Source organism: Lampetra planeri, chromosome 1 (genome assembly GCF_965212315.1).
Source record: "Lampetra planeri chromosome 1, kcLamPlan1.2.h2, whole genome shotgun sequence".
NCBI lineage: Eukaryota > Metazoa > Chordata > Hyperoartia > Petromyzontiformes > Petromyzontidae > Lampetra > Lampetra planeri.
Window position 1 is genome coordinate 1,339,066 of NC_136107.1, and position 27,085 is coordinate 1,366,150.

General features: G+C 43.2%; 1 protein-coding gene across 3 annotated transcripts; it reads right to left on the minus strand.

Moving 5' to 3' along the window:
* Window positions 1-3,501: 3,501 nt before the first annotated feature.
* On the minus strand, window positions 3,502-27,051 carry CFAP251 (cilia and flagella associated protein 251). Of its 3 annotated transcripts, none has more exons than XM_078601923.1 (22): window positions 26,973-27,051; window positions 24,716-24,826; window positions 23,328-23,466; window positions 22,659-22,799; window positions 21,797-21,906; window positions 19,907-20,015; window positions 18,448-18,528; window positions 14,033-14,110; window positions 13,753-13,797; window positions 13,023-13,231; window positions 12,083-12,370; window positions 11,109-11,401; window positions 10,275-10,444; window positions 9,508-9,696; window positions 9,064-9,239; window positions 7,943-8,054; window positions 7,525-7,727; window positions 7,302-7,392; window positions 6,521-6,664; window positions 5,604-5,823; window positions 5,116-5,202; window positions 3,502-4,662 (listed from the first exon to the last, which is right to left on the minus strand). In XM_078601923.1, the coding sequence occupies exons 2-22, from the start codon at window positions 24,814-24,816 to the stop codon at window positions 4,574-4,576; spliced, it is 3,075 nt and encodes a 1,024-aa protein (XP_078458049.1). In that variant the 5' UTR covers window positions 24,817-24,826; window positions 26,973-27,051; the 3' UTR covers window positions 3,502-4,573. The 3 variants fall into 3 exon arrangements, with proteins under 3 accessions (XP_078458049.1, XP_078457963.1, XP_078458147.1); XM_078601837.1 differs by having other exon boundaries at window positions 26,985-27,043; XM_078602021.1 differs by lacking the exon at window positions 26,973-27,051 and adding an exon at window positions 26,636-26,903.
* Between the last annotated feature and the right edge of the window lie 34 nt (window positions 27,052-27,085).

The window sequence follows — 27,085 nt, forward strand, 5'->3', positions numbered from 1 at the left end:
GATAGCATAAAAATGAGATGTGATAGAGCAAATCTGAGATCATATTTGGAATTAGCACCCTGAAATTAGTCTAAAACAGCTGCAAAAGTCCAGGCCAGAAAAAAAAAACGCTTTTTTTGTTGACCAGTGTTATCGACACATTTTTGCAAGAAGTCTGCATATAAAAAGGACACATGCAAACGAAACGTATAGACTCGGTAAACAGAAATGTTGATGACGGTGAAGTTGTTAAACTACGGCTGTTTTTCACACCATTAACGGGCTCTCAGTGTGGCAAGAAGTGGCATGAAAGCCCTCGCAAGTGAGTGCGAGACGAACAGCGGTGGGTCGTCAGCAAGCTCGCAAGTTCGCGAGAAACTTGACGTGACCCAGACGAGCACTGCTCCCACGCTCACGATCATCGCAGAGTCTGGGCTGCAGGAGCGACGGGGGGTTGGAGGCACCGCACATTGCACGCACCCCCGTACAGTAAAGCCTTTATAACGGGAGGGTGGGAGCAAAGCCATTGGGGCTGTCATCGTTACCAGCGAGTAATGCTACATTGCAAGCGGGGGCTTTTGGGGAGGGCCCAGCCCCCCTGGAACTTAAACCCCCTGCTGTGCAACACTGGTTTGCAGCGATATGAGAGTTAGTGGAACGTTGTGTACAGTTTGGAAACCAAAGAATGCAAAAAAAAGGAAGCTGTAGACGTTTTGTGTTTGTGAAAGGGACACCATGTGGCGCCTTATCTGCTTGCATGTCTCATGAAGCATAACAAGGCGCTGGAAAATGTTAAAGTCATTACGAAGAGCCGCGCCGTGCCACTTTCCAGGCTCCGTCCCATGTTTTGCTCATCCATCTGCGAATGTCCTCTCAGGTTTTTTCGGTAAAGTCACGTAGGTAAAAATAAAAAAAATAGTAAAAATTAAAAATATATAAATTTACTTTTATTTTTACCTACGTGACTTTACCGAAAAAACCTAAGAGTATGAATCCTTGCAGTCACGAAAGCTTCAAATCTAGAACATCTGCGAATGTGACTACACACACGGGCATGCTCCATGTGTCAATGGAAATACCGGTAGCGAAAACAGAAAAAAAAAACTAAATTTGACATTTGATTATATGGTAATTTAATCGAAATATACTTGTTTTTTTTTATGAATCACCATCTTTGGAAGTCCAATGGGTCTCGGCGGAAAGGGGCTTTGTGTGCCCGTGTGGTTTCCGGACCACGCCCTGGAGCCAGCGCCGCGTGGCCGGTTCCTCCTGGCCGCTGTTTGCTCATCCTGCACAAAGGGGCCGTCCATAAATGACGTCACGCGATTTTGGACGATTTTTGACCCCCCCCCCTCTTTCACAAAAAGTCAGACCTCCCCCCTCAAATATGACGTCACAAAACTCTGCCCCCCCCCCCCCCAATAAAACATGCTTCAAATCGCTTTAAAATATTGTCATTGTCGTGCGTATTTAATGTGGCGCTGCACTCTGATGTTGTAGGAGAAAACATTTCTTAAAAAGTCTATTTAATTAAGTAGAACGTGTTGTCTATATTTATTTAAAGTTGCGCATTTTGATGGGTCGTCACATTTCTCAACCCCCCCCCCCCCTAGGTGAGTGACGTCATTTATGGACGGCCCCAAAGAGAACCTCTGTATTGTGCACACTCATAACTCTCAACGGTCCCACGTGCCATGGGGCCTCAAGGGGGCGGGTGTCGAATTGACATTAGACGTTACATCATGACCACAATCAAGTCTTGGATGTTATAAAACATTAGACCGTGCTGTGTACACCAAGTCGGTGCCTATTTCCCATGTGTTCAGCAGCACGTGACGGCAACGGGTGGAAGCGTATTCCCTTGTGAAAAGGGGCCATTAGAAGGCAGCTAACCAAAAACTCAAACAGTACTATACAATTACAAATGTAGATATCTCTGCCTTGCTCACCACTCAAACTTGACCGTTCTCGAGATTGCTTATTTGTAGTTTTTTTTTTCAAATAAAGGTGATTAAATTTTGGAACGCTCAACTAATCGGCACACGTCCGATGCATCAATGGACACTCGACTTGAGACCCGCAATGAAAGGCAATGCTGTCGTGGCGACCGCCGTGGGACGGCCTTCCCTTCGGCCACTCGACGACGCGCAGAGCAGCAGCACGGGGCCCAGCGTCTGCCATGGAACGTATGTGGAGGGGCCCCCTTGTGGCCTGTACACGTGGGGGCATGGGGAGCGGCCGCGCAACGAACCCGGCGACCCGAGTTCGATTCCCGCTCAAGGCCAACACCGGTGACGATTATACACTGGTCAACAACAAAAAACATTTTTGTCTGGCCTGGACTTTTGCAGCTGTTTTAGACTAATTTCAGGGTGCTGATTCCAAATCTGATCTCAGATTTGCTCTATCACATCTCATTTTTATGCTATCGGCATACCCCATTTTCATTGATTTTACCCGAAAATTAACTCTTAAAATATAAATATGGTGCTGTATTTTTAGGATAGTGTGTTTATATTATCATTTCATATAGATATCCACATTTATTTAATATTTTTCTTCTGCAGTTTTTATTGAAAATGCAATGTTTGATATCTCAAAAACCTGATGTGATAGACAAAAACGGATGCCTAGATTTGGAATCAGCACCCCAAAATTACCTTAAATCAGTTGTAATACCTTATGCCAGAAAAAGTGTGTTGACCAGTGTTATCTGAATCGGTTCTGGGTCTTCCCTATGTCGACTCAGCCTCTAATGAGTACCTGGTGCGGTGTCTAAAATCATTGCCACGGGGGAGACAAAGGCGGTCGGGCGTGGTGCTGGCCACTCATTCCATTGTGTGCCGTGCTGGCCTTCATAGGCGCTACTCGCTAACAACACTTACTCCAAGCCTGTTAAGGCCACACGGGGGGATCTTTGTCTTTGCGGTCTGCACATGGTTGGGATGATAATGTACCACCTGCTGAAAACAGTCAAACCACCACTCACTGTGAGCGAGACAAGATGGTCAGAATTTACCATGGAAAAACGCATGTTTAATGATTATGCAGCTAGAATGAGAAAATAGTAAGCAAACATGTGCAAATTATACATTTTAAACAGTGGTGGCAACATCAATTGTCATAAGTTTATAAAACAATAAAAAAACTAATTTTCATAATTAAAAAAAAGACATTTATAACAAGAACTACAAACGTAACTGATCCTTTGATAATTCAATGCTGGATGAAATCCTTCATATTGCCATCTTGGTTAAGGGAATTGTTCGACCATACTTCATATCATGCTAGCCAGTGCGTGCTAGTAAAATGTGCGGGGAACCCAAGACCAGTTCAGCCATCACTCACGACTGATGTGAGCTGCGGCTGGTAATCAAACTTAGGAGGCTGAGTTTATAGAGCAATGGAGCTAACCAATAGCGCCACTGCCTCCACCCAATGACGTTATTATGAACCATATTTTCGACTTGTGTAGCCTCCTGATTCGCTCTCAAAAATTTAATGTAACACGCATTCTCCAAATTAGAAATAAACGTTCTTGACGTATTAAATGTTTATTCAAATGGCAAGTACAATTTCAGAGAATTTAACTAACCAATAATCAGTATTCATTACATCATCCCTATACAAATGTGTACTCTGTAATCCGAAAATATATTAATCGCATACATAAACATGACAATCACATTCGACACAGCATATACCAGAGGTGTGGACTCGAGTCATGCGACTTGGACTCGAGTCAGACTCGAGTCATGATTTTGATGACTTCAGACTCGACTTGGACTTGCCTCATCTTTGACTCGACTTGACTCGGGACTCGAGAGCAAAGACTTGAGACTTACTTGTGACTTGCACAACAATGACTTTGTCCCACCTCAGAGGTGTGGACTCGAGTCATGCGACTTGGACTCGAGTCAGACTCGAGTCATGATTTTGATGACTTCAGACTCGACTTGGACTTGCCTCATCTTTGACTCGACTTGACTCGGGACTCGAGAGCAAAGACTTGAGACTTACTTGTGACTTGCACAACAATGACTTTGTCCCACCTCAGAGGTGTGGACTCGAGTCATGCGACTTGGACTCGAGTCAGACTCGAGTCATGATTTTGATGACTTCAGACTCGACTTGGACTTGCCTCATCTTTGACTCGACTTGACTCGGGACTCGAGAGCAAAGACTTGAGACTTACTTGTGACTTGCATAACAATGACTTTGTCCCACCTCTGGCATATACTTTAGGGATGTGGAGATGAGACTTGCACGTATGTTGAAATGTGCAGACAGTTTTTTGTTAAGTTAATCCAATCCTCACGAAGAGGACATAATTGAAAGTAATACAATAGATAGCTTTCCATTTACAGAGCACTGTATTTAATTGATTTAGAAACCACGTGTGGTTACAGACTAGATAGCCTAAATATCCGTCTACATATTTCAATTAGCATCCGATGTTGTCACAATTCCCCATGCACTGTAGACAGAAGCTGGTGTAATTTGATTTGTGGTGTCTGGAGACGGCTTCTGAGTGGTGTAGTGAAGCGTGAAGCTGGGATTTGGGTGCTATTGTATTGTGTGGATTCATTTAGAGTCAGGGTGATGTAAATCCCAGGACTTGTTCTGTGAATCCTTCTGGGGTTACAGTTTCGGGCAATGCCATTTGAAGGACCTCTTGTGATTCTGTGCGACAAAACACACACACACACACCAAGTTGACACTTTGTGTCTATACAGCTCACAGAATTTAAATGTTTATACAACAGGACTTGGGTTATTCAATGCATGGCATGCAAGTCACCCAAATACATTGCCGCTCTACGTACACCGCACACTATACGAATACAACTGTTGTGCACTATGAACATGCCAACGATATAAAATGTGCATTATGATGAGTGATAAACATTTGTAGGTTGGATGGGCCACAAACACTACCGACAAACATTTGGCGCTGCTGCGTTAGCAGTGGTGCACAAGCACAATTCACAAAAAAAGGCAAAAGAAGTTCAACATACACACGTACGTACAGTGTAGCGCAATGCCACGTACACCATCGCTACATATACACAACTGCAAAAACAACGTTCAGCATCGGCAGAATGGTTGTGCAGTGTGGAGGTGTGCATCGTGTACCGATCGCTTCATCTCCTTGGCGTGGAGACTTGAGGCTCATGAGAGAGCTGAAGCACTCTGCCAACTCCCCTTCTGTCATTCGCTCTCCTGCACAGACCAAACACCCAACGTGGCATGCTTGCGAGGAGGAAAGTCTGCAGCACAACTTGGTTTATCCAGGTCAACGTGACATCACAATAAGTGAGTTTCGGAGCAAGAGTGTGTTGTGTGGAATATCAGTACCAAACCTACATATTACAATTGTTTGAGCTACAGTTCTTTTTAAAAGGTTTCCATTCTCGAGAAATCTAGTTATTTTCCAGAATTGGCAAAGAGGAACTTCAAAACACAATTTTGTACATGTTTTGTTTCCCTTTGATAGTGACATGTTCCCATGTATGCCATGTATTTTTTGGCAATGACTGATTGGAGTATCATTAAATCAAATATCCGAGTGAAGTCCCTCCATGATACGAGTCCCTGAACACCAGACGAAGCGCGACACGAACCTGTGTTGAGAAGCGCGTGGAGCAGTTGGGAGCGATCGAGGTGCCCATCCTGTGAACCCCCCAGAGTGGTGAGTGCATCACGGATGCTTTGCAGCGTAGGCCCTTCCACGGGGCGGTGGTTCAGGTATAGGCGGAGGAATTCCGGGAGATTCAGAGATGTCACAAACTCCCCCGTCTCAGCATAATGTGCAAACCGAACCTCATTTATTATTTGTTCGATCTGTGGGTAGTAAACACGACGACACACAACGGACATAAACCGACAACGTATACACCACATTGCATATATAATTCATGTATCTCCTACCGTCCGACAACACAGAACATACTTCACTATACTACGTGCATCACAAAAGGTGCATCACAGATAACAGCATTTTTCACAGAAATGTCTGAATAAACTTCATCGCTTATAAAACACTCTGCACATGCTAAGTAATTAGCATGTACCAGAGGTGTGGACTCGAGTCATGTGACTTGGACTCGAGTCAGACTCGAGTCATGAATTTGATGACTTGCGACTCGACTTGGACTTGCATAACAATGACTTTGTCCCACCTATGAGATGTGGACTCGAGTCATGTGACTTGGACTCGAGTCAGACTCGAGTCATGAATTTGATGACTTGCGACTCGACTTGGACTTGCATAACAATGACTTTGTCCCACCTATGAGATGTGGACTCGAGTCATGTGACTTGGACTCGAGTCAGACTCGAGTCATGAATTTGATGACTTGCGACTCGACTTGGACTTGCATAACAATGACTTTGTCCCACCTCTGGCATGTACTCGATTGCACGTGAATAGTCAGAGGTGGAGGGTTGGGGAGCTTCATCCAGCAGCAGAATGACCATGGCTGATGATGATTTTAGACGTAGCACAACCTCCCACCAGAAGAATAATGATAAGTCTCACCTCCTGTTGGGTTGGGTAGTGACCCAGAGCCCGCATTAAGGAAGGAACGTGGGCGAGATCCACACGGTCACAAACTTCCCGAACATCTAGAGTCTCCAATCCCTGACGTTGCAGCTGGGCAAAGTAAAAGTAGTCCTCCAGCTCCTGCATCACACAGCACATAACGCTTACATGGTAATAGTGTGGCAGTATGGTTCACCATAGATATGCAGGGTTAATGTTACAAAAGGAACATTCAGAGGAAATATGACGTCACCTCAGGAAAAGAAAAACGCGAGGTATAAATGTGATACATAACAATTAGCCAAACCATGCAAGGGTAATCCAGCCTTAAAGATGAAAATCAGGAAACTTCTACAAGATTGCATCATGTCAACAACGATAACTAAGCTGCCCAAGACTTCTATTTAATCGTAAAATAAACTTTTTCAACTCTCAAACTGACATTATTTTCAGTCTTTAGTGATTTGTCATGTAATGATTATTAGGCATTTAAAGTGAGCCTCAATTGTATATATAATATGAATACTTTATTTCACACTTTATTTAACGTAATGAAAGGTGCTTTATAACTCAATACAGTATTTAATCTAAACCAATTCGGAAGAAATTGAGGAACTCACAAATCATTCTGCAGATGCTTTTTGAACTAACATGTATTTGGTGAGGCTGGTGTTTCTAAAATCTAACGTTGGATGGATGCCCCCGCACCTCCTATTAGCACGGTTGGCTACGTACGGTGTGAAAGAAGTTCAACGAGCATACGATATAACATACACACCCTGAAAAAGTCTCCTTCCCTGCCACATTCCAGCATGCTGTAAAATGGTACGATGCCCTCGCCAGCCAAGGAAGATGCTGTGTGTATTGCCCTGTTGCCATCACACGAAGCAACATTCATGAATGCGTTAAGAATCTACACGCGCACAGAGTTCAAGCCGCAGATTTAGCGTCTGTGCACAGCATGAGGAGGTTTGCACAAGTGGTGTGCACGAGCGACGGACATGGTGTTGACTCTCCACACGTGCACGGCTCCATCAGCCTTTCCCGCAGTCACGACGTAGCGTCCATCGTATGAGCAGGCCACGTCCTGCACTCCTCCCCCTGCTACAGCGCCACGCATGTGGCTGTCCACGGCCATCGCGTGACAGTGCACGCCCACCCAGTGGTGAGGATTGCCATCCAACGGCAGCATCTGCAAGCCAACCTGAACCCATCACGGACGGGAAGAAGAGCGTGTACAGCTGGTCAGCAATGACAACGATCGACCGTGTTCATGATGCTTGTTTCAAAATTGAAACTTTCCTACACTCTCAATGCTTACATGTTCAAATATATATTTTCCAACAAAGTACTAAACACACTGCTTTCACATTTGAAGAAGTGAACAATGTAAACCATGCTACCTGGACATTGCCTTACACAGTCGTTTGTGATGAACACGAGAAAGTGTGCTTTGTTGGTTTTGTCGGTGTTTGGCAAAGCACAGATTTTTTTGAGAGGGGAGCCAAGCAATGGGGCCAATGTTGTTTTCCTGCAAAGCAAAGAGCACAAAACCACGAGTCATCGACCGACTCATGCTGCTGATGTCCAAATTGATGCTTGTTTGTTACATTTGGTGGAGGACGACCTTGGGTGTTTAAGGCAACGTCAAAATGATGTCTAACTAAAATGAGCAGCGAGGCATCGGCTGCTCGTCTCCTGTTTATCGCCCTGCAGAGCGAGTGGTGGGAATTCCACGTTACTATGATGGAGGTGAATAACTGTTGATTTCCCCAAAAAAAGGGGATCTCATTTTATTGACCCCAGAGGGGTGATTGGCCGAGTTATACCCAACCTAGTAATGGAACTCACAACCTTAAGATTGCGAACCCCCTACTCTACAATTGATCTACCTTCCAGGTTTATGGCAAAACCCTGTACCAATTTTGCCCAAGTATACTACTCAATGTTGGGTATCCTAATAGCAGGAGCAGCTAACTCATTTGGTTCACAATGCACTTATTATGCAACTATGTTCAGTGGAATTAGACTTGTAAAACACTGTCCACTCTGTTGGAAAAATACGCTCACAGAACTTTAAACTTCATGTGCATTCATACAAAATGCCACTTTTACAAAATATAAGAGATGTAATGCACAATACTGTACCATTCCTCTATATCTAAGATTACTGGTACTGTATTTAGTCAATACTGTAAAGGTGATTTAGTACACAAATATGGTGCACTTTTATTTTCATGTTGATTTGTATGTACATTTCTACACTATTCTTTTGTGATCATTAATATAATATTTTCAATATGGCCAGCAAGTTCCTATCCCCAAGCACCACTTTGTGGGAAGTCCGAAGTTGACATTGGGATGACTGGCCCCGACGGCGAGAAATCTGAATTTCACTTTCACACTTTTTTGGTAAAAAAAAACGATTTTCCACTGCGCGGATGAACACTTTTGTTTGTACGATAACATTTTGTGCGCACTCTTGCACAGGCACGTTGTAAAAATGATCCGGTGCGTGCGTTCGGTGCGCGCACGCTCACCGGCACATGAGCGTGGTGGCATTGTACAGCTTGTATTTGTGCTGGTTGTTGGCCGTGAGCAGGAAGGTTTCGGCAGACAGCGCTGGGTGAAAGAGCAGGCAAAGGGGCACAGCAGACTGTTCTACGCGCTCGAAGCGTAGCACAGACACTTCGTTGGATGATAGGCCATATTCAACCTGAATCATACACAGGCACAACATAGGAATTGCACAATTATTTTGGTGTGAATTCATAATTCGCACATTTAACCCAAGCGTACAGTATTTCTTTTTCTTTACTCAGGAGTCTTGGGGTTTATGTTGCCTAAGACTTGTGGTCTGTAGCGTCAGCCAAGGAGAATACATACCCTTCACATCTGCTTATAATCACAACCTTTGCACATTTTATAGCGTTTCATAAGAACGCCACGCACATGCAAGAGATTATGACTCATTCGCACCCTACCAGAATGCGATCCTCTCCCAGTGACAGCAGGCGAGGTGAATGCATGTCCTGTTGAGTATCCTGTTGTTTGTCTGGATGTGTTTCAAACACGATGTCACAGATTGCCTGCGAGTGAGCTCTTTGCCTCCCCAACAAGCGCCACTCGCTCGCAGACACGGTCACAAATACGCTCACTGCATGAGTAGTGTCCTAACGGGCACAGAGATGGGGAGGCAAATAATTTGAGATTTGCATGTACGCAACATTAACAACACAGGACTGTTCTGCATGGTGCATGCAGGTAAATATCACATAGTGAGTGAAGCTATATTACATTTGTGGCGTTTGTGAGTGAATGTGGGTGTGGTATCGTGCTGGTTATGTGTGTCATTATTGACGTGTCAGTACACAGCCTGGCACAAGTGCTGTGATGACATCAATGCCACTCAGTGGCGAACGGCAGCAGCTGTTGTTGTCTACAGCCCACGGTGTATATTTATGTATGGATATGACTTACGGGGAGCGGTAGTGTAGCGGTTGGTGTGCTGCGCTATGCATCCGGTGACCAACACCAGTGATGATTATCTGAACCAGTCCTGGCCATATCTGAGATCGGCTCAGCCTCAATAGTACCTGGCGCATTGTGTAAATGTTGCCACGAGGGAGACAAAGGCACCCCATCGTGTGCCGTGCAGGCATTCATAGTTGCTCACAAACAGCATAAGGCCTAACAGACTGTTTAAGGCTATACGGGGGGGGGGGGTATTTGTCGTGAGTAAATGACTTACAGATGTGGCAAGGTATCGTCCATCGTGAGAGAAGCACAGCCTGGTCACGGCATGTGATCCACGATGTTCTGGGCGTTGACAGTCCAGAGGCTCCACGGTTTCGTCCGCCAGGGTCAATCCACACACCACACGTGTGCACCCATCGGAAAATCCAATGGCAACACGCTTACCTGAGTGGTGGCACATACACAGCACAAATCGCACATACAGATGTAATATTGCTACTGGTGCCATTCAGAGTAATTCATTACAAAAAATAATCATGAGCGTCGTCAAGAAGAATATAAGTAAAAACATAAACAAGCAGACATATATGCCTCCTTCAAACATCTGTCCCTCCATTGTTTTACTTATGTCATGTGGTTGGACAACAAAGACCGCCGTTCACCACTAAGTGGTGGTGACGTCACTACAGTGCTTGTGCCATGCTACGTGCACTTTGAGGCCACGTGAAGTGTCGAATGCCCGCTGGCAGGTCACGAAATTGACCCAAGTGCCATGGATTGACCGACTGAGATGGCTGTAAAATGCACCAACTGTGCTCACCACTGTACCAACTGTGGATGGACGGATACGTGAATGAGACGCATTGTATTACTCATTTTGTTAAGAGTGTTTTATTGTTCAGTTGCTGAAGCATTTACTAAGCTAAACTTACTTTTTGCAAGCAAAATAACGCCAGAGCAACCATACTCGAAGACACACAATATAACACTGTCGAGTCGATACACAGGACAAATTAGGACGTAAATATCCCATTAGCCAATTGACCTGACTTTCTTTCAAGAGGATCTCCAATAAGCATCAGCATACACGACAAGCTTGGCCACTTACCTGGCTGGTCATATGCCAAGCTGGAGACAGAAGTGCGAAATTCTCTCGTTGCCACGTCGTGTTGAGTGTCTAGGTCCCACAGGATGACGGTGCCCCGCGAAGTGGCCATGCACACAAGCGGGCGGTCAGGGTGCGCTGCCAGTGCTTGCACGCAGCCAGAGAGGGCACCCGGCAGGGCTGTGCACCAGAGCCCGAGAGCAAGGCTGCTCTGAGGCTTGCTCGCAGCCAAGTCGGGATACAAGTAGGGCTTTATGTTGAATACACTACCGTCGCGCATGCTCGCTACAAACTCCCTGCAATACACACACACAAGCACAATGTCTTCATGTAGGAAATGTATTTGAATGCACTTAAATACTTAGCATATATTCCCTAATTCTGTAACCTCTAGAGAGTAATTATGCCATGTGCTACATGTGTAGTGACGCACTCAGAGACACTAGCAGCAGGAGGCACTCTATTTATTAACAGGCTTCACAGGTTACAAGGGATAATCACTACAACTCTTAGTCACCACAGCTGGCAGACTGCCGGACTGCCGACGTCGAGAAGGTGAAGACGGCGGCGAAGACTCCAGCAGCCCGTCGGGATTCCACTCCAAGCAACAGCCCCGAGCCTTCGCTCGGGGTCCCCTTTTATCCTCCTGGCGTGGCCTCGCTCCGCCCCAGCCCCCTTTCTAGAACATACTCGCGGGTTCCCGGGCTTACCTCACGTGCCCCCTCTATCACCTTTCCCCTACATCCCTTTCTCTGACTTGTCACGTGACCTGCTGACAGACAGGGCTGCTGCAACTACAGATCCCCTTCTCTGCCAGCAACCCGCGCTATGCTACGTAGTGACCCATTCCATGTCACTACACATGTGTATTGTGCAACCTCGTGTCCAGTGAAGCCTCCGTCCGGCCCATAGAAATAAATGTATCATTCAAATAACAAAAAGGATTGTGAAATGAAATTCGGTGCAAACACACGCACCTTGCCACGAATGGTGCTGCTTTCAGGCTGGCGTCACGTGGGGGTGGCTGTCCTTCCTGAGGACGTCCTGGTTCGGCTGAGAAAGATACGCACACCACAGAGTGCCCCGCGGCCACTCCCTGCCCCGAAGTCTTGGTCCCCCCCGGTAGTCTGCCTGGGGCCTCCTGCCCTTTGTCCGACCTGCTTCCCTGCTGCACCCTTACATGGGGAATCTGGAGCCAGAAGAGCAGGCGTAGCTGGAGATCGTAATATCGAACGATGCCGGTCGTGTCACCTGTCACCACAAATCTGCGTGTGAAAGTGAGTGGATTATGTATGCAAGATGTTTTTGTTAATGGCTGTGTAGACACAGAATAATAAAAATCTACTAAGTTTTTCATACAGTATATATATACTATGTCATATTTATATGCATAATCCTCATTATGGTGGCTGAAAATGCAGTTTCCCAAATTGGAATCTAATGTATAAACATTTAAGGTCACATTCCACCACTCATGAAAAATCAGACATTTGGACACAAGCGCAGCTTTGAATGCTCCTCCGGGTATTATTAGGATGCACACTTTAAATAAGAGTTGTATTACATGGCTCATTATTATATGACGCTGCTATTAAAGGTATCTGTGCTCTCAACTAACCGAAATAAATTAAGATTTCAAATATGAACTGGTTTACAAACAACGAAACATGTATACTTTTTTTTATAAAATACTTTACTTATCCTATTGTACAGTTTCACATGGCAGTGCAACTTTAAAGGCAGAGGGAAGATATATTAGAGGAGCAAGTCAGGAATCTAACCTATCACTTCGTGTGTATTGGTGTGGCACTGAGTGAGTTTCATACAGGCTTTTCATTGCGTCGTTATCTAAAGCAAACTGCTTACTAGAGTCCTACTCTTTGGCATTCAAATTGCCGTAAATATATCACCACTTACTGGTCAGACAGAGCAAGTGTTGTGATTGGTCGATCTTGTAGATGTAGCAGTTTAAGGGCTTTCCGTACCCCACCATGTGTGGCTGTGTGCACGTTGGGTGCACACCCCGGCACACTCCACACCACCAAATTACCAGTAGCCGTGCCGGAAAGAACAGACGATTGTGAGAACACAGAGTGCGTTAGGGGACCCACTGCACGGCCAAATGTCTGTGAGATACAAATACCACATACGGCACACACTAAGTGAACTGCATATCACAGACGCATACCATGCACACATTATAAATTGTATACACACCATTGTCATTATGCACAAGTACGCAACGTATAATACTACTACAGGATGTCGCAAATACTACACGCAATATGGTAACCTGGATGACTGCACATATCTATACACAACTCCTTATAGCGTTCAATAACAAAGTGGACTTTTCATGTGCTATCTATGAGTTATGCAAAGGGTTGCTTTTGTTGCTTAAGATTTGCTCACATTGACAACTGCCATTTTTTTTATTCTTAGGCTATACAGTAGATTAGTAGCATGGGTGTATATTCTTTAATTCCAATGTTCATGAAGCATGCAACCTTTTTAATAATTCACTAATTTTCTCTCAAGAACAGGGTATAAATTTAGAGAGAAAAAAAATCTTTCGAGCATTTATCGGCCTAATTTATTGTACATTTAGAATAACAAAAACTAATTGACAAAACAAGTTTGAACTTACCTGTTCATTAAGCACAGGGGTATACATTTCTATGCTGTTATCACTCTGGAACACACAAGCAGATACACCACCATCCGGACATTGCATTAAAGAACATCACTAGAAATAGATTTTAACTTAGCCACATGCATTAAAATAGAAATGTTGTAGTCCATTAATCTTCTCGAGTATTTCACGGTTTTTAATAGCCTCAAACACAGTTTATCGTCCAGTAGTGATGATCGTGATATGCAGGATGTGTTACATGTGGGATGATTCAGATTTTGTGTGTGTAACTCACCCATTGGTAAAACACAGCCTGTGTTTCACTGTTAGTTATGAAATGACGGTGGTCACTGATATTGAAAGTCACATGTGTCTGAGAGGGAAATACACACACACATATTAGTCTCACATTGGTGACTCATGAATATAACCAGTTCATCAAAAAGCATAATCTCTGTTGCTGTTGTCAACTCCGTAAGGTCACTATCAGGTTAGATTGAAGACACCGAATCATGGCTGCTACATTTATGAATGCTTCGTGGACTTGACTGACAATTTCGCCCAGAATATGCACGTCTTTTTTACAGGGCTCATTGTGTTATCTGACAACGTATATATAATTCTATTACTGAGATGTATTCATGCCGTCACGCTTCAGCAGTATCTCAGCATGCAAACAAAAGATTATATTCTTGAATTTGAATATGGAATTTACATCGCTATATTCTTTTCCCCAGGTTTCCTAAGTCTCATCAGGCTTCTTGTCTCATCAGGCTCTCATCTGATAATAGAAATGTTCATCTTCTTGGTTCTTTCGGTAAAGTCACGTAGAAGGGAAGTAATAAAATAATAAAAATAAAACATAATAAAACAATTCTCACGACGTTTCGGCCACAACGCAAGCAGCCATCCTCAGGCGAAGAATGAAACACCCCAAGCTTGGAGCGTATATTTAAGCTGGGTTAGAGGGGGGGGAGGTGGGAAGAAGAGCGCCTAAACAAAATAATTTGCATATCAAGAGGAATTCAGCATATGGAAAATGCGTAGGAGGTGGGCGGGGGGGGTTCCAAATCAATACTATGCCCGTGCATTATGCAGGATTAGCAGCATCAAAGGGGGGGGGGGGGAAGGGGGGGAGCATTAACAAAGGAAAGGAATGTTAATAGTATGTAGCTGTAGTTACTAAACAACCACGTAAAAAACTACAGTATAAACTGCATGACAAACTAAAGTATAAACTACATAGCATCATCAGTAAACTTACTATACTCTACAATAAGCTGAGTTACTAACAGTAAGTAATACATGAAAAATTCTACGTTGTAAAAAAAAAAAAATTATATAATATGCTTCCATCTAAACTTTATTCTCTTACATCACACGCGTCTATACCGTACTATATACTTCCATAGGCAAAACCAACATTAAATTACATACTGTATTGCTATAAACCACCCTATACCTTATACATTTTTAATATAACACTATGTATTATTCTACCCACCCTAATGTGTATCAAAATGGTTTATTACGTCCTTCCAGTGATTGCTAAGCCAGAATCCATCTTCTCGGTTAAAATTGTCTCTGTGTTTGTAAATGTGGATCGCCTCATGTACGAATCTCTCATGATAGCCAGATGGCTTGCAGAGAACCTCTGTCTTGGAGAAGTCAATGTCATGTGAGCCCACTGAGTTGTAACAGTGATCTGCCACGGCTGAGGTGTTTGTCCTACAGTGTTTCAGGTCAGCTTTATGTTCACGGATGCGGTCCGAGACATGTCGTTTGGTTTCCCCAATGTAACTGCTACCACAGAGGCAACTTAGTTTGTAGACACCAGGGTACTGTATGTCTGGAACCACATCTTTTACAGACGGTACCAGATCACGGATTTTATGTACTGTGTTGAATCGGACCTGGATCTTGTGTTTAATCAGGATTTTGGAGATCTTTTTTGTGACCCCAGCAATGTAGGGTAAGGTGATGGTCTTGAAAGGCTCCTCAACAGGATCTTTCTTGGTGGTTGGAGTGATGGCTTTGCGGATTGTGTAGTCGGAGTAACCATTAGCCTTAAGAGCTTGGCGTACGTGTTTGAGTTCACTGGAAATGTGTTCATGGTCGGAGATGCATTGGGCTCTATGATATAGAGTCTTTATGAGAGAATTCTTCTGGGATGGATGGTGGTGGGAATCCGGTTTTAGATAAGCATCCGTGTGGGTGGCTTTCCTGTAGACAGAGTGGCTCATTGAACCATCAGGTCTCCTTTTGATTAGGACATCCAAAAAGGGTAGCTTGCCATCATTTTCGACTTCCATGGTGAATCTGATGGCTGGGTGTATGGAATTGATATGGTCGAGAAATTGGTCTAGAGCAGGCCGGCCATGTGGCCAGATGACAAGTTTTGATGTGGTTTCCTTGTTCACCAAGGTGCCTGTGCCTGACACCATCGCAATCATTGAAGACTTGGTTCATCAAGGACTGAATGCTGGGGTACCCCCCCTGGTGAGACACTGCTTAACCAATACATACTTCACCTGGAATGGAACCTTCTACAAGCAAATTGAGGGCACCCCAATGGGCTCCCCCTTATCTCCGGTTGTAGCCAACATCTTCATGGAGAAATTTGAGACGGACGCCATCCAGACTGCGACTCTACGCCCGACCTTATGGAAGAGGTACGTAGACGACACTTTTGTCATCTGGCCACATGGCCGGCCTGCTCTAGACCAATTTCTCGACCATATCAATTCCATACACCCAGCCATCAGATTCACCATGGAAGTCGAAAATGATGGCAAGCTACCCTTTTTGGATGTCCTAATCAAAAGGAGACCTGATGGTTCAATGAGCCACTCTGTCTACAGGAAAGCCACCCACACGGATGCTTATCTAAAACCGGATTCCCACCACCATCCATCCCAGAAGAATTCTCTCATAAAGACTCTATATCATAGAGCCCAATGCATCTCCGACCATGAACACATTTCCAGTGAACTCAAACACGTACGCCAAGCTCTTAAGGCTAATGGTTACTCCGACTACACAATCCGCAAAGCCATCACTCCAACCACCAAGAAAGATCCTGTTGAGGAGCCTTTCAAGACCATCACCTTACCCTACATTGCTGGGGTCACAAAAAAGATCTCCAAAATCCTGATTAAACACAAGATCCAGGTCCGATTCAACACAGTACATAAAATCCGTGATCTGGTACCGTCTGTAAAAGATGTGGTTCCAGACATACAGTACCCTGGTGTCTACAAACTAAGTTGCCTCTGTGGTAGCAGTTACATTGGGGAAACCAAACGACATGTCTCGGACCGCATCCGTGAACATAAAGCTGACCTGAAACACTGTAGGACAAACACCTCAGCCGTGGCAGATCACTGTTACAACTCAGTGGGCTCACATGACATTGACTTCTCCAAGACAGAGGTTCTCTGCAAGCCATCTGGCTATCATGAGAGATTCGTACATGAGGCGATCCACATTTACAAACACAGAGACAATTTTAACCGAGAAGATGGATTCTGGCTTAGCAATCACTGGAAGGACGTAATAAACCATTTTGATACACATTAGGGTGGGTAGAATAATACATAGTGTTATATTAAAAATGTATAAGGTATAGGGTGGTTTATAGCAATACAGTATGTAATTTAATGTTGGTTTTGCCTATGGAAGTATATAGTACGGTATAGACGCGTGTGATGTAAGAGAATAAAGTTTAGATGGAAGCATATTATATAATTTTTTTTTTTTTTACAACGTAGAATTTTTCATGTATTACTTACTGTTAGTAACTCAGCTTATTGTAGAGTATAGTAAGTTTACTGATGATGCTATGTAGTTTATACTTTAGTTTGTCATGCAGTTTATACTGTAGTTTTTTACGTGGTTGTTTAGTAACTACAGCTACATACTATTAACATTCCTTTCCTTTGTTAATGCTCCCCCCCTTCCCCCCCCCCCCTTTGATGCTGCTAATCCTGCATAATGCACGGGCATAGTATTGATTTGGAACCCCCCCCGCCCACCTCCTACGCATTTTCCATATGCTGAATTCCTCTTGATATGCAAATTATTTTGTTTAGGCGCTCTTCTTCCCACCTCCCCCCCCTCTAACCCAGCTTAAATATACGCTCCAAGCTTGGGGTGTTTCATTCTTCGCCTGAGGATGGCTGCTTGCGTTGTGGCCGAAACGTCGTGAGAATTGTTTTATTATGTTTTATTTTTATTATTTTATTACTTCCCTTCTACGTGACTTTACCGAAAGAACCAAGAAGATGAATCCCTGCAGTCACGAAAGCTTTAAATCGAAATAGAAATGTTACTTATTGGTTCAGCATTAGTGCAGTGGATACGGTGCTGTACTATGAACCTTACCAAGTTAGATTCACAGCTAAACTAAACAATTTTTATTTTACCAGGTTAGACCCACTGAGCTATATAGCTCTATTTCAGAACCGACCTGGCCACATAAGATAGATCAACGAAGTGGCTTATTACATGGAAATTTATAGCAGCCAAATACTCTAAACATCAGTGGCGAGTGAAATCTCAATTTATCCTGGCCCCACATCCCGTGACGTCAACCCCGCACTGACCATGAAGTATGGTCAAACAACCCCCCATGACCGGCACGGCATGAGGAGGCCTTCATCCAGCAGCCGGGCTGTAAATGTATTATTATAATTAAACTGATGCCCTCACCTGATACCCCCAGTCAGGATTCAATTCCACGGAGCATACTGGCAGATCTGATTCGATGGTCCAACGCCATACAGACACCCTCTGCAACACACAACATTCCCACTGTGAGATGCACACTCAGCGAGACACACTATAACGCCGATAAAACACCATCCTCATTATGAAACGAAATGTTCCCGTTGTAAAACGCTGCACACCTTGTGATATACTGTAATTATTCATTGATTAAAATACATTCTTGAGGTAGCTGGGTGGCTCAAGGGAGAGAGCACTGGGACAGAACCACTGAGGTACCTGGTTCATATCATGACAGCCACCGCTGTATTAAACTAGCATATCAAGTTGATGGTGTCAGTGCAGTCATCGTTAACTGCACACGTACATTCACATTAAATTGGCTTGTTTAATCAACTGGGCAAAATTCCAAATCTGATAATTACATTTTACTTTGATTTGCCTGTGATGCAATGGAATATCTAGATAGCAAAGCGTACGGGAAAGAACAGCAGCCCTCGGGGTAACAGGGGGTCACATTAATGGATTTCAGAAGTAGTTCTGGAACATTACCTTCTATGGGCTCTTCTCTAGAAAACAAATAAAGAAAATGAATTGATTCTTATGGGCACATTACGTGCGTCAAGTTGTGCATGTAGGAATTTAATATCGTATTGGCAATTTATGTGCACTTTGTGTACATTTTACTGGAACTGGAACGATACTGCATAGATGAGATGGAACAAATGAGAGACAATATGAATGAGACAGTAAAAATTTGACAGAAATAACTGATTCTTGCATTGCGGAAATTCATTCAATCGTGCGGGAGAAGGGGTGAATTGCAATGTGCCTAAGGGGCCGTCCATAAATGACGTCACGCACCTAGGGAGGGGGGGTTAGACATTTGTGACGATGTGTGACGAAGGGGGGGGGGGGGGGGTTTGAGAAATGTGACGTCACATCAAAATGCGCAACTTTAAATATAGACAACACGTTCTACTTAATTAAATAGACTTTTTAATAAATGTTTTCTCCTACAACATGCAGCGCCACATTAAATATGCACTACAATGACAATAGTTTAAAGCGATTTGAAGCATGTTTAATTTTTTTGGGGGGGAGGGGGGCAGAGCTTTGTGACGTCATATTTGAGGGGGGGTCTGACTTTTTGTGACGCCGCGTGACGATGGGTGGGGGGGTAAAAAATCGTCCAAAATCGTGTGACGTCATTTATGGACGGCCCCAAACATGTACCAACCACACGACGACATATGCTCCTTTTATGACACTCAGCTGCCAAATACTGTTATATTAATGCACACCATGATTAACTAAATTACATAAACACGTCCTGTACTTTAATACATCTTACTTCTGTTAACAGCAATTGCAGCAACGTACGAGAGAAAAAATGCCACTCCCACAGAACAGCGAATTATGACTTGCAGTAATGATCGCATACCTGGGGTGTTTTAGTACCCAAGGTGATGATGTAACTGGCATCTGGGCTCATTGTCATGGCAACAACACCCTCTTCGGGATGACATGAAAACAACGTGTGCACCGGAATTCTGGGAGAATACATAGAGTACACGTTGACATTTCAGATGGTTTGCAAATACACCTCAAAATCATATAGTCTGTATACGTGCAGATATATTATTAATGTGTGTTGCAAAAGTGTTTTTTTTTTTCCATAAATACACTCCGTACAACTTACATTTGTAAGGGTGGTGTTGGGTCGCATTGGGGTTAAGCGCACTGCAAATTAATTAAATATAGAGGGCGGCAGGAACAAAGCCGGGAAGGCATGGGATTGATTCGCTGAGGACTGGAGGAAAGAGAGATTTGGCAGGAAAGGAGTGAGATAAACTTTCTGGAAAGATCTTGGGGGCTGAGGGTATATAAGGGGGTGGTGACCCATTCCCCGGGGCCCATGCTGAGAGAAGACTACCTACTCATGCTATTTGTATAGTGAGGAATGCCAATAAAATCCCTTACCCGAAGATCACCTCGTGCGGACTCGCCTTTCACACGTATGTGCTATGAGGTAGGGCCACTGCATGAAACGCCACCTATTCTATATATTTATCCTTTTATAAGGCAGTGTTATTGAGGAATGTGTTTGAACGTGTTTTTCTGTTACAAAATGTGGGTGTGAGTCTGTTAGCCGCTTTCACGTCCCAAATTACACACATTTAGATATTGTGCTTAATTCAGAATGCTAGGAGCGATCTCAATGCCGGGTTGCACAGCCACAAGTGCAGCTGATCTAGGAAACCTGTCAAATCAAATTCATAGGGTAAATGAAAAAGTAAGATTACTTACAAATAAATACACGCTTACTCTGTGAATAAAAATTAAGTGATGTATTTGCATGAATATTTCAGTGAATTATATACCAAATGCAGTCACGCACTATTCCGTACAACTATCCATCAATTTTCCGGATTACCGAATATAGTAATGTTTTTTCGCTGGAGCCAGTTTTGCACTGGTATTTCAACTAGGTCATGGCACAGTCATTCAGTAGCATCTTTCGCAAAAGTAATGCCATGTTTTTATGCTCGACAGTTAATTATACAAACTTTGCAGTGAGGTACACTTGCCACCATATACAGCTTGGAATCCAGTGAATATTACTGTACGGAGCATTTTTTTGCAAACAAAAAACGCTTATAGCAGCAGGTTCCTCCCACCCCCCCCCCATGCTATACACACCCATATTTGAAAAAGAAATTCCACATGACTAGTGCATGTGACTTGTCACTTATGTACTTTAAATACTGTATTTAAAATAGCATCCATCTCGCAAGGTTTCAACTTTGCACGATTCCCACTTATGGCACAATACAAACCCCTTTTGAAAAACGCTGTAAATTTTGGAAAAGACAGCCGGAACAGTATTTGAGTGTCAAGTACTGGAATGTCCTCCTGCTGTGTTTGTTTCACACCTGATGACGGTTGCTTGTGTTGCGATCGAAACGTCGTGATCTATTACTTTTTCTACCTACGTGACTTTACCGAAAGAACCAAAGAGTATGGATTCCTGCAGTCATGAAAACTTCAAATCAAGAATGTATATATTCTTAACAAAACATATTCTTCCGGTTCAAATGCAATCCGAATTTAATTTACAATCTGGAATGCGCTCTTCTTTTTGGTAACATAGAACAATATGACATCCCTGTTTGTTTTATGTATCCACAATCTGAAAATACACATGTGACTGAAATAAAACGCAGTGTGTCTGTGTATATAATACTATAAGCATATGTCGTCCATATAGTGCAAGAATAATCTAGCATTTGCATGTGAGCTTGGTTTTACTGTGAAAACAAGTCACCGTTACCCAGAGTATGTGTCCCACACGATCACAGTGCTTCCTGGTCCAGTGTCTGCTGTGGCAAGCCACCGCTTGTTTTCACTCAGACACATGCATGATAGAGTGTTAGCGTGTCCCTGTTAAGACAAACACAGCACAAAATTAAGCACCTCCACGTGCAACACACATATGGTCACTGCATCCCGTGCTTTCAGATGCGCTTTTGTGGCCGTCTGGAACGCTCTTCCTTCCGATATTAGGAAGCCACTGGAGCTATACACTTTTAAATCTAGATTGAAAACTAATTTGTTTTAACTGTTTTTGCGTTAAGTTTGTTGTCCTTCCCCTGCACCTCCAATTAGCACAGTTGGCTACGTACGGCACGGAAGAAGTTCAAGATACATTTACATATAAACAGTATCCGACAATCAGAATTCTGTATTTGTAAATCATGTAAAAATCTGGAAAGATGTAATTTCTTATTTTTAAGGCAACTGGATTGAGATTCAAAAGCAGTAGACTATACATGAATTAATATAAAGAAGACGTATAGCACATTGAGATAACAAAACAATTAAGGAATATTATTCTATTAAAGGAAAGGTAAAATATTTTTTTTATAATAACATTGTGAATAATTAGTTTTCAGAAGAAATAACGTCAAGTTATAGTAATACAGTTATCATAACAATGGCTGCAATGTAATTACAAACAGCAAGTCGAGAGCTAAATTAAAATGTAGACTTTAATAATTACTGGTAACCAAAAAAATACTATTTTTTAGGCAGAATATATGCAATCGAATGTGAGCTTCTTTTCAGATTTGTGTCTGTAGTACAGCACGGCGTTGCACTGTAATACGTTGTCTGAGATGTGGTTCTGTGCACACCTGAAGGATATGCTGAGTGTGCTTCTCGTAGTCAAAGAGGACGACCGCCCGACCACACGTGTAGATGACTGCCTTGCGCTCCGCATCCTGCAGGCTCCTCACAGCTACTCGGGAATTCACGCCGATGGACCACGCCAATACCTGGCACACACCACACCACCAACCCAACACAATTCAGTTTACACACCCTGCAAAAAAAATACACATCATACATCACAATTCTTTAGGGTCTATAAGTGTTTACATATCTATCCCTTAACCGAAGTCGTCGTCAGGGTACAACTCTGCACTTTTAAAATGTCCTTCGCAGTGTTTGTCAGGGTTGTGTCGGATTATATTATCACTCCATGTTAGCACATTTATCATCCTATTAATCTTGGGCTGTCTTCTTCGTTTTCCTTCGACCATGCCCCCTACAATGATGTTTTAACAGTCCCCCTTTTCATGTCACATATGCATACACTATTGTCAACAGTGGGTTGGTAATCTCCCATCTTTTCTGAGAATTCAGTTAAAACCAATTCGTGTGGTAAGCTGTGTATGGTATTCACAGTAAGTTTTTGATTATCGTTAATGCTTATATCAACTGATTACACGACTGCACATTTCCAATTAATCTTGCGGCTTTTATGGTGTGCGTACACACGCCACCTGGGTGCTGTGCTTTACCAGTGCCTCAGGTGAGCTGTGATCTGTTGAGGAAGGTGTATCCAATGCCACGCGAGGAGTGGCTGTGGATACGACAGACGCCTCTTCTTCATCATCATTCAAGGGAGTTGTTGGTTCGGGGAGTAGTACATCGATTTCTCTTCGAATCACAAAGACAAAAGGGACAAACATATTTAATGTCATCACCACCGAACTTGGGAAAAAATCACACGTCCGTACTTCTTTCTAACACTTGTAAGCACTCACATCTATTTAGATAAACTCGGTAACATGTACAGAAAGGAAGTGACTACTGTCTCAACATATATGGGGAAAGAAACTGAGTCCCTGGCATTTCTGTTCCTGCAGAATGTTTTATATGCAGACCTTCGTGCCTTCTTTACCCACAACAAATTTCTTTCAAATTACAAACCATCTTACCCTCTTTACCTGGAGAGCAGTTTTTTTTCTTCAAAATTCATGATTACACTTCAGTTGAAATATGAAGTGGCATTTGTCTCATTTAGTGCCAGACAAATTACCAGGCAGTTATTGCCTCACACCGCCTTTATGCTTTAGCCCGCATCCGGCATGTGCAGTGAAAGTACTCTCGGCCCGAGGGAAATGTCACTTCCCCCTTCTACTCGCATCCAAATCTCGCCCATTCTGACAGGACTGTGACTACACATCTGTCTACTTTAATTTCAGTTGAAAGATTTTTTAAAAAGGTCAGGAAGAGTACCATTCACACATATGTATATATTCAGTGCATAGTGGTTGTGTGAATTATTTGAATTGTTGTGCTTGACATCACTTTACCATTAGTATAGATTTTTATATGAGTGTAATAAATGAAAATACCAATTGCTCTTAACGCTTAATATGAATTGGCAGAAGATTAAAACATAGTCGCCTCTTGGAAACGGAGTCTTGAGAGTCGGTTAGTCTTTATATTTCTATGTGTCATTGTTCTTCCCGCGGTCGCTGGGATTTTTTATCCGGGGTCTCTGGTTTTTCCCTCCACACTTAGAAACATGCGTTTAGATTATCTAGATGATTTGCCTGCTATAAATGTCTACATGATAAGCCACTTCCTTGAGCTATCCTTTTTGGCTAGGTTGCTTCTGAAAAATAAACTAATAGCTCCGTGGGCTTTACTTGGTAAAATAAAAATAGGTTAGTTTCATAACAAAAAACATGTGATTCACTTACCTTTCCTATACTTTGCACTCCTATCGTTATGTTTGTATTGTTATTGCAACTTTCGTACCCACCCTTACTGGACACCTGTGAAAACGAGCTGTATAGCTCATGGGATTCCTTCAGTAAAAAATAAAGATTCTGATTCTGTTATTATACATTGCACATGTCGCTCTGTAAAACTAATTCTGAATCAAAGGGATGCTCACCCCCTTTCGTGGCCGGTGGACGCTGAGGGCGGTTCTGGACTTGAAGTTTGGCCAAGAACACCGTGATCCACAGCTTTAGATGCCTGCGGGCTCTCTGCCATTTGAAATTTCCTTTTTATAAACACACAAGATGAAAGGAAAAAAATACAGTTTATTTAGTTCAACAAAGTGACGTGCATAGCTGTTGTTACAATTTAAACTACTACGGTTTCAACTGTACAGCATAGCTGCCAACCCCTTATCAGTGTCTACCTCATTCATACCTGTCAACTTCTTATCAGTGTCTACCTTATCCTGTCAACCCCTTATCAGTGACTACCTTATTCATACCTGTCAACCCCTTATCAGTGTCTACCTTGTTCATACCTGTCAACCCCTTATCAGTGTCTACCTTGTTCATACCTGTCAACCCCTTATCAGTGTCTACCTTATCCTGTCAACCCCTTATCAGTGTCTACCTTATTCATACCTGTCAACCCCTTATCAGTGTCTACCTTGTTCATACCTGTCAACCCCTTATCAGTGACTACCTTATTCATACCTGTCAACCCCTTATCAGTGTCTACCTTATCCTGTCAACCCCTTATCAGTGACTACCTTATTCATACCTGTCAACCCCTTATCAGTGTCTACCTTATTCATACCTGTCAACCCCTTATCAGTGTCTACCTTATTAATGCCTGTCAACTCCTTATCAGTGTCTACCTTGTCCATACCTGTCAACCCCTTATCAGTGTCTACCTTGTTCATACCTGTCAACCCCTTATCAGTGACTACCTTATTCATACCTGTCAACCCCTTATCAGTGTCTACCTTATTCATACCTGTCAACCCCTTATCAGTGTCTACCTTGTCCATACCTGTCAACCCCTTATCAGTGTCTACCTTGTTCATACCTGTCAACCCCTTATCAGTGTCTACCTTGTTCATACCTGTCAACCCCTTATCAGTGACTACCTTATTCATACCTGTCAACCCCTTATCAGTGTCTACCTTGTTCATACCTGTCAACCCCTTATCAGTGTCTACCTTATTCATACCTGTCAACCCCTTATCAGTGTCTACCTTATTCATACCTGTCAACTCCTTATCAGTGACTACCTTATTCATACCTGTCAACACCTTATCAGTGACTACCTTATTCATACCTGTCAACCCCTTATCAGTGTCTACCTTATTCATACCTGTCAACTCCTTATCAGTGTCTACCTTATTCATACCTGTCAACCCCTTATCAGTGTCTACCTTATTCATACCTGTCAACCCCTTATCAGTGTCTACCTTGTTCATACATGTCAACCCCTTATCAGTGTCTACCTTATTCATACCTGTCAACCCCTTATCAGTGTCTACCTTATTCATACCTGTCAACTCCTTATCAGTGTCTACCTTGTTCATACCTGTCAACCCCTTATCAGTGACTACCTTATTCATACCTGTCAACCCCTTATCAGTGTCTACCTTATTCATACCTGTCAACCCCTTATCAGTGTCTACCTTATTCATACCTGTCAACCCCTTATCAGTGACTACCTTATTCATACCTGTCAACCCCTTATCAGTGCCTACCTTATTACACAATTCAGACCTTACTGGTCACCCCGTGCCCTTATAGATCTCAACGTTCATCCTACAAAGTCCCATCACAAGCGATAAACACAAACAAATAGACACAAACATTGCTTTACACCACTGCTCTAATCTCAATTCGGTAGAATTGAACATCGCTGTAGGTGATGTATCCTGCGTTGCTGGTCGTCTGTATCTTTGTGTCCTCAGTGACTAATAATGATATTTATTAGCTGTGGCTGCATCCTCAGCTGTCGTGTATCTAAACAATGTCTCTATATCAGCGATATCCTCGGTAATATCTACGTAAATTTATCCTCAGAAATACATAACACGTTGCCGTATCCTTACCTATCGCTCGCTGTGCACTACAGGGTGGTCCAGATGTAGCACTCTAAAACTGAAGATTTATACGTATAATTTAAAAAAGTAAGGTTCATTTAACACATCAAGTAAATATGCGAAAGGGGAAAAAGAGGCAATGTTTGGGGTCATTTAATTGGGAGTCACAGGACATGTGGACCAGGCCGTACACCGCATCACTCGCACTGTACGTTGCTGAAGGCGCCTCGCTCGCCGCTCAGCGAAATCGCGCGCCTCGTCTCGTACGCGTAAACAATTAATCATAATTCTGGTGAAGAAGTTTAGTGGGAATTTTAAAAAAATGTTGTTACAAGTTGACAATTACCGCGATACGAACCGGAGCTCGAAGAGTGGCGCGAAACTTCTTCGCCTGTTGCCCGGCGCGCGCCCCACGCGGTCGCCATGGCGACACGGCGCGGTCGTCACCATGGCGACGCG

Coding starts and splice junctions, on each gene's coding strand:
- CFAP251 (XM_078601923.1), bottom strand. CDS start 24,816: ATGGCAGAGAGCCCGCAGGCATCTAAAGCTGTGGATCACGGTGTTCTT. Junction 13,798..14,032: donor AGGCTGTGTTTTACCAATGG/GTGAGTTACACA, acceptor TGTGTGTTCCAG/AGTGATAACAGCATAGAAAT. Junction 7,728..7,942: donor TGTTCATCACAAACGACTGT/GTAAGGCAATGT, acceptor TGATGGGTTCAG/GTTGGCTTGCAGATGCTGCC.